This window comes from Solanum lycopersicum, chromosome 12 (assembly GCF_036512215.1).
Source record: "Solanum lycopersicum chromosome 12, SLM_r2.1".
In the NCBI taxonomy this organism is placed as follows: Eukaryota; Viridiplantae; Streptophyta; class Magnoliopsida; order Solanales; family Solanaceae; genus Solanum; species Solanum lycopersicum.
In genome coordinates, this window is record NC_090811.1 from 3,721,374 (window position 1) to 3,729,152 (window position 7,779).

At 35.9% G+C, this 7,779-nt stretch overlaps 1 protein-coding gene across 3 annotated transcripts; it reads left to right on the forward strand.

Moving 5' to 3' along the window:
• The first annotated feature begins 1,033 nt into the window (after window positions 1-1,033).
• Window positions 1,034-7,577, forward strand: LOC101245133 (probable galacturonosyltransferase 6). Of its 3 annotated transcripts, XM_010315529.3 has the most exons (9): window positions 1,034-2,088; window positions 2,178-2,212; window positions 2,762-2,803; window positions 2,898-3,027; window positions 3,405-3,478; window positions 4,185-4,417; window positions 5,125-5,482; window positions 6,161-6,682; window positions 6,997-7,577. In XM_010315529.3, the coding sequence occupies exons 1-9, from the start codon at window positions 1,977-1,979 to the stop codon at window positions 7,270-7,272; spliced, it is 1,782 nt and encodes a 593-aa protein (XP_010313831.1). In that variant the 5' UTR covers window positions 1,034-1,976; the 3' UTR covers window positions 7,273-7,577. The 3 variants fall into 3 exon arrangements, with proteins under 3 accessions (XP_010313831.1, XP_010313832.1, XP_004251760.1); XM_010315530.3 differs by lacking the exon at window positions 2,762-2,803; XM_004251712.4 differs by lacking the exons at window positions 2,762-2,803; window positions 2,898-3,027; window positions 3,405-3,478 and having other exon boundaries at window positions 1,037-2,088.
• The last annotated feature ends 202 nt before the right edge of the window (window positions 7,578-7,779 follow it).

Consider the following 7,779-nt stretch of genomic DNA (forward strand, 5'->3'; position numbering starts at 1 on the left):
GCTAGGTGGAAAGGTAGGCAAGGTGGGGAGGAAGTAGTTCGTGGATTGATCGGTTCAGTTCGATTTAATTTTTATATTTATTGATTCCATTTATCAATTATTAATAGTTAGCGATTTGATTGTATTTTTGGGGAAAAAGATAAAGATATCGTTGAACTATCGTAAATTGTATACGATATACTCTGCATACTTTAGGGACATTGGTGTCCCTGTCGTAAAAAAACTAGAATATATGTACTATTTTATGCTAACAGACATACACATGTCATAATCTTATCCATTAAACCGACATCAGATCGATTGGTATGATTGTGCCACTTGTTCTTATTTTGTCTTCTGTTAGACTAAAGGGCATATATACTCTAATTTTTTACGGCAGGGGCCTCAATGTCCCTAAAGTATAACAAAGAGTATCTGCATGCGCATTTACGATAGTTCGAGGATAAATTTATTCATTTTTCCTATATTTTTAATGACAAGGAAATCCGTGATCGTTACCATTTGGGTGCACACAGGATAAAACCTTCACTCCCAGAGGCGGAGCCACCTTGTACCAAGAATGTTCATCCAAACTCCCATTCGGCGGAAAAATTATATTATTTTACATAGTTAAATAAATTCTTTATGTGTATAGTAGATGTCGAACCCCTTCAGCTACTTCGTGTGTCTATTTCTACATATCTTGAATCCGCTTATTGAAATTTCTGACTCTGCCACTGTCTGCTCTTATACAATAACTCGCAAAATCATTAGAGAGGTAACCCGCACAAGGCAAGCTAGACCAATAAGACAAACCCCCTTGTTTTCGCTGGCAAGAGGTTTCAAACATGACACCTCCACCGGTCCAAACCACTAGACCACCCCGAAAGATCTTCGAGGTCTGATTACTAGTTATCAGTTTAACCGTTAACTAATTTTAGGTGTACGCACTCCGACTCTTTAGAACCGCCTCTAGTTGGGACTTGGGCGGGGTGTTGGGGGGGGCGGGGGGGGGGCTCTAAAGAGTATATAAATGTATAGTATTCTATTTCAAGAAAAAGTTGAAATCTTCTCCCTCCTTAAATTTTATTCTTTTCTTTGAACTCATAAACATGTCACCACATCTTTCTCCGTTTTCATCGCATTCTTTTCTTTAAAAAATCCATTTTTTAAAATCACTAAATACATATTCATAGATCCCAAAAAAATGACAAATTAAACAAGCATGAAAAACCCCTCACTTCAGTTTTTTCTTCTTCACTTTATATGAAAAGACTCAATTTTTTTACCCTTATAATCTAAATCTTTTTGCATATCTAGTTTGGTGATCCAATACCCTTTTGGCTTTTAGTTTGTTTTTTCAATTTTTTCTTGTTCACTTTGTATTAAAGACTCAATTTTTTTGTTCACTTTGTATTAAAGACTCGTTTTTATCCGTGTAATATGAATCTTTTTGCATTTCTGGTTTAGTGATTCAATACCCTTTTGGCTTATTTTATCTTTTTTTTTTCCAATTTTTTCTAGTTCACTTTGTATCAAGACTCATTTTTTATCCTTGTAATATGAAGTTTTTTGCATATGGTTGGTGATCCAATACCTTTTGGATTTTTGTTTCATCAATTCTTTTTCTTGTTCAGTTTGTATCAAGACTCTTTCTTTTTTTAATCATTATAATATGAATCTTTTTGCATATCTTGTTTGGTGATTTAATACCATTTTGGTTTATGTTTCAATTTTTTCTTATTCACTTTGTATCGAGACTCATTTTTTATCCTTGTAATCTGAGTTCATTTGCATATGTTGTTTAAATTATCCAGTACCCTTTTGTATTGTGGTTTATATTTATGCTTTTCATGAGGCTATTCATCATTACTCCATTTTATTTTTTTGTTTGACTTTCTATCAAGACTCAATTTTTATCCATCTGAATCTGTTTTTGTATAATCTTGTTTAATGTTCCAATACCCTTTTGGCTTTTGTTTCATCTTTATGCTTTGATGAGGCTATTACGACGATGTACGAGGATTTCTATCCTCTGTTTGCTTGCTATTTCAGTATTCACTCCTGTTTTCTTGCTTTCATTTAGGCTCAAAAACCTTAACACTGATGGTATAATATTTTACTTCTTATTGTTACTTTTCGATCTTTGAGGTCGTAGTTTAATCTGACTATTGTTTCTGTATTCAATTTGTGTGCAGCATCTAAAGACTTTGTTGAAGACTTATCGATTCTTGTAAGTTTTTGGCTTGTTTAGTTCAATGTGTTTTATATTGTTTCTACTTGTGATTTGTTGACTATTGTTGTTGTTCCTGCTCATTCAAGCAACTTATAAAGAAAGAAAGGAAGAACATAAGCTTTTGTATAGTTTAAGTTTATTATGCATCTTTGACACCACATCATTGAAAGAAGAACAAAAAAAAGCTTTTGTATAGTTAAGTTCATTTATTTATCTTTGGCACCATATATTGGAAACATCAAGGTGAGATAGGTAATTTTCTTTACCTATGTTGCCCGGACTCTTCAAAACATGTAGAATCTTCCAAAAGTAGTGTATGTTCGGAGAATCTAACACGTGTTACGTTTCCCTCATTTCCCTGATCCTGTGAAAAGAAAACAACTAAGGAGGGGATTTCTAATTCTTCAATTTATTCCTAGGCCCAAACACTGTTTTTTTCTACTTCATTTTGCATAATTGTCTTATTAGTGTTATCATACTAAACAAAGAGAAACAAGTATCTGACTGTCATTTTTATTTTTGGGGGTTTCGGATTCTTGTCTTCAGAAGCATAGAATAGATGCTCAGGCGAATAGTGCAGTTCAACAGGTGATATAAAATTTTGGATAAGCCTGCTTACTTCGTGGGAAGTCATACGTGATCGTGACCTATGTTTGTTAATGTTGGTATGTTGTTTCTTTAGGAAGAAGTTGAAGGCCTAAAAGGACCACACCTGGTTGTATATAGAGATGGAGATCATGGCTCTTTAGTCAGCTTGGATGAGAATGATAGGCGTCACAAAGCAGAGGATGTTAACTTATTACAAAGCAATGGTACTATACTGCTTTATGTAGGCATTTGGACAAACATTTGGTTGGAACTTCAAAAAAAAAGAGTCTTTGATGTTGAAGTTGGAAAATAATGTTGTGTTTGACATGTATTTCACTTGAAAAAGAAGTTGAAGTTTTGTGAGTGGAAAAAAAAATTCACAACTGAAAAAGAGGTCAAAACCAGTTTTTCATACTTGAAAACTCATGTTCAGAAAGTAACCAAAAATTTTTTCCAATATATAACCAAACAATGTTTAAAAATTATTTTGGAGAAAATCTCTATGTCCAAACGGCTCCTAAAGGCTCTTTTACCTCTTCTTTCCTTCACTGCTGTCAAGTTGTAATACGAGTGCAGCATTTAATTCTTCTCTCGAATACAGGGACCACATATGGTGGACAAGAAAAAAATCAACGAAATCTATCTGAGCAGAAAGTGTCCCCATCTAGAGAAAAGGTATTATTCTGTATAGTGTGTCATCGTAGCTGAAGATAGAGGAGGTTATAATCTCTTATCTAGTGAGAGTGTTCGATTTTGATCGCTTAGTGCTATACAAGAGAGGCACTCATGATAGTTGTCTCCAGAATTTGTGACTTATGGACTTACTATAACTTCTATTTGGCTGCATTGAATGGATGAAATCCAAATTTAGTAGCATGTACTGTTGGCAAATTTTAGAGTTAGTTAGACATATGTTATTCTCCGTTTCCCTCTATTTAAATTGTCAAGTGGTTGCTTTGATTGTGGTGATCATCTTGTTGATGCGTGGTGACGAAAATAAGAGATCTCATATTTGTCATTTCTCGATCTAGAATGAGATGAATTTTCTAACTTCAGTTCTAGTTGCAATGTCAACATTTGAATGTACAATTTAGGGGCTTTAACTGAAGTTCATGATATATCAAGGATGCCATGTTGAATTTTTACTTTTTCAACATGGTTGCCTGTAGCAATTTGCAAAAAGTTAAAATGTTAGATTTGGTATTCCAGTTCCGGGATCTAAAGTACTTGTTTGATCCTTTCTTTCCTTATAGATATCTTCATCTGTATACATTTCACTTTGTCACGTGCAACTAGAAAGTCAATTATGTTATATTGTTCATAGCAAGTACATGCTTATTTTGAGTTTGGAGTCTGCTGATTTCGGCTAGGGTTGTCGCAGGAGAAGTCCAAACCAGAAGGGGTTCAACACAGTCGAAGCATACAGTCACATCTGCGAAGGCCATTAGATGAGAAGGTAAAAGAGATGAAAGATAAGGTGATAAGGGCCAAAGCGTACTTGAGTTTTGCACCACCAGATAGCACCTCTCATTTTGTGAAAGAGATAAAGCTACGAATTAAAGAGCTAGAACGAGCAATGGGTGACGTTACTAAAGATTCTGGTTTGTCAAGGAGGTGAGGTCATTTTTCTTTACCACCTCTCCCCCTCACACACACAACAATACACCTAACAGGCTATAACATGCTTCTTCATTTTTTTAAATATAAAATTTAATCAGTGCAATTTACAGAACCTGGCTCATCTTATGTGTCAGTTGCTACTCAGAAGCATAAAATCTGTTTTGGCTGAGTAGTGGATTTGTCATGTTATGATCTGTTCTCTATGTTGCTTGGACTCTCATGTCGATAGGTGTGTGTTGGATCCTTCAAAAGTAGTGCATTTTGGTGGATAAGTCAGAGGTGCAACAACATTTTTGGAAAGTCCGAGCAACATAGTTTGTACTTACTGAGACTGCTCTACTCTTAGACAGATGATAATCTATTTAGAGTAGAACTGACATATTAAGTTTGTTACTGTCTTTAAAGAGACAAGAATACTCACTTGATGTTGACCTGAGGATATTCCAAACGAGAGCACTTTACTCCCGCTTATGTGCGGCTCCAGGGAAAGCCAGACCATAAGGGTCTTTTGTATGCCATCTTACCCTGCATTTATGCAAGAGGTTGTTTCCACAGCTTGAACCCGTGACCTCCCGGTCACATGTCAACAACTTTACAAGTTACGCCAAGGCTCATGATAATTGTTTAAAATAGGAAACTGAATGCTGTTTTTAAATAGTTAATATGTTGTATGTATAATCTAAGAGCAGCTTGTTTTCTAGGGCCACACAAAAGATGAAAGCCATGGATGGGACCCTGCTGAAAGCAAGCAGAATATACCCTGATTGCTCAGCTATGGTGAATACACTACGTGCCATGATGTATAATGCTGAAGAACAGCTTCGATCACAAAGGGATCATACTTCCTTCCTCGTACAGCTCGCTGCAAGAACTACACCAAAAGGCCTTCATTGCCTTTCCATGCGGTTGACCACAGAATATTTTGATCTGCAGCCTGAGGAGCGGGAGTTTCCTAACCAACACAAACTGCAGGATCCCAATCTCTATCACTTTGCTGTTTTCTCAGACAATGTTTTGGCATGTTCTGTGGTTGTCAATTCAACTGTTTCAACCGCTAAGGTATGCGATCTGTGTGTTTTCTCATTTGGGATCACATTTCTTTCTTGAATACGATTCCTCCATGTGCTTTACGTCATTAATGCTACGTTCATACACCAAGGGTTCCAAGAAGCAAGTAAATCTAGGTGGTTCTGAAGAAGATACTAATCAAATCCCTTAACTGAGAGATTGGTTCTGATTTCTGCCATCTTGTAACTTGATAAGCACTGGAATGTTGAACACTAAGCTTACTGAGTATTTGATTTTATGATATATCCAACATTAATTTTAGGACAACTGGACAAAATGGATGGCCTGCAGAGGAAAAACACTTGTTTTTCATGTTTAGTTAACAATATTCATCTTCATTTTCTTAACGGAGCTGTAGGAAAGAATCTTTGGCCTGATTTTGGAAGTGACTAATTCTAGTTCATGTACAAAAATAACTTACTATTAGGAAATAAGTTGATATTACTCGGTCGTCCTCAAATCTGCAAATACATTTTTAAGACTATTTGCTAGTAATACTGTAGTTTCATCAGCTTATATGCAATAGGAATAAGGTAAGCAGAGGAAGTTTGACTAGTTTTCTTGGTACATGTATAGCAAATAGTAACTGCTAATTTGAAATTTTGAATTTGAAAACTAAATCATCACAAATATGTCTTTATTGAAGGTAAATGTTTATGTACTTGGCAGGATCCAGAGAAAATTGTCTTCCATATAGTGACTGATTCTCTCAACCTGCCAGCGATGTCGATGTGGTTCTTGATGAATCCTCCTGGAAAAGCTACCATTCAAATCCAGAGCATAGGCGGTTTTGAATTGTTATCAATCAAATACAATGAGGATCAGCAGAAGCAAAAAGGCCTCGATCCAAGATATGTTTCTGCGCTGAATCACTTGCGTTTTTATCTTCCTGATATTTTTCCTTCTGTGAACAAGATTGTGTTCCTCGACCATGATGTGGTTGTGCGAAAAGATCTAACCAGACTTTGGCACATCAACATTAAGGGCAAAGTGAATGGTGCAGTTGAGACTTGTGTGGAAGGTGAGCCTTCATTCCGCCGAATGGATATGTTCATCAATTTCACAGACCCCTCGGTGGCAACAAGGTTCGATGCAAACACATGCACTTGGGCATATGGGATGAATGTATTTGATCTGCAGGAGTGGAGGAAGCGAAACTTAACTGCTCTCTATCACAAGTACTTGGAGCTGGTATAAGTTATATTCTGTTGTTTGCAAATCTTGCTTGTTGAAATCATTAATGATTTTTTAGTAGTTCTATGAGTTTGGTTGACTCTAGGTGATATTATTCTTCCCTTCTGCCCGTATCTTGGTTAGTCGAGGTGCGCACAAGTTGACTAGACTCTACTGTCATAAAAAAAAAAAAGAAGAGATTGATATTAGATAGAATGGACAACCATGTCATGGGGTTAATCCATTAGACACTTATAGTTGTTTTTATTATACTCTTCTCCTTTTTCTTCATTGCTAGAAACACTCAGTGTATGTAATTTTCGTTGATGCAGGGAAGTAAGAGACGATTAGTGAAAGCTGGTAGTTTACCACTTGGTTGGATGACATTTTACAAACACACTCATGCTCTGGACAGGACATGGCATCTACTCGGGTTGGGGTATGACTCGGGTGTCACACGAGCACAAATCGAGCAGGCAGCTGTGATTCATTATGATGGAGTTATGAAACCATGGTTAGACATTGGTATCCAAAAGTACAAGTCCTATTGGAACAAACATGTTAGCTATGAGCATCCATACCTGCAACAATGTAATTTACATGAGTAGTAGTTTGATCCAAGGAGGTGTAAGCACCACTCATGTTCACCTTTATGTGGCCTAGGAAGTTACAAGTTCAAACTATGAAATGACAACCTCTTGTACAAATGTAAGGTTGGACTAGATTACATAGTCTAGATCGTTACAGGATACGCACATAGCAGAAACTTAGTACATCGAGCTTCCCTTTTTTGTGTTGGAACCATTGACATTCTTACTTAATTCTTTCCATATTCTTCATTGTAAAGTTCAAATTCTTGGGATGTCATTGTTACAAATTAGTGAATGAGATAAAGACCTACTGTTGTAAACTATATTATTATTTGTTATATGCATCTTCCACCCTTTGAGAATATTATTATTTTTTTAAAAAAATTGTAACTTACTAATTTAGTTGAATGAAATGCCAATTTCATATAACAGGTCAATCTATTATCCACATGACAATCCATACCTTTTATTATGATCACCAAAATAATCTCCAAAGAGTGAAATTTGCATATGGGGCAAGTGTAG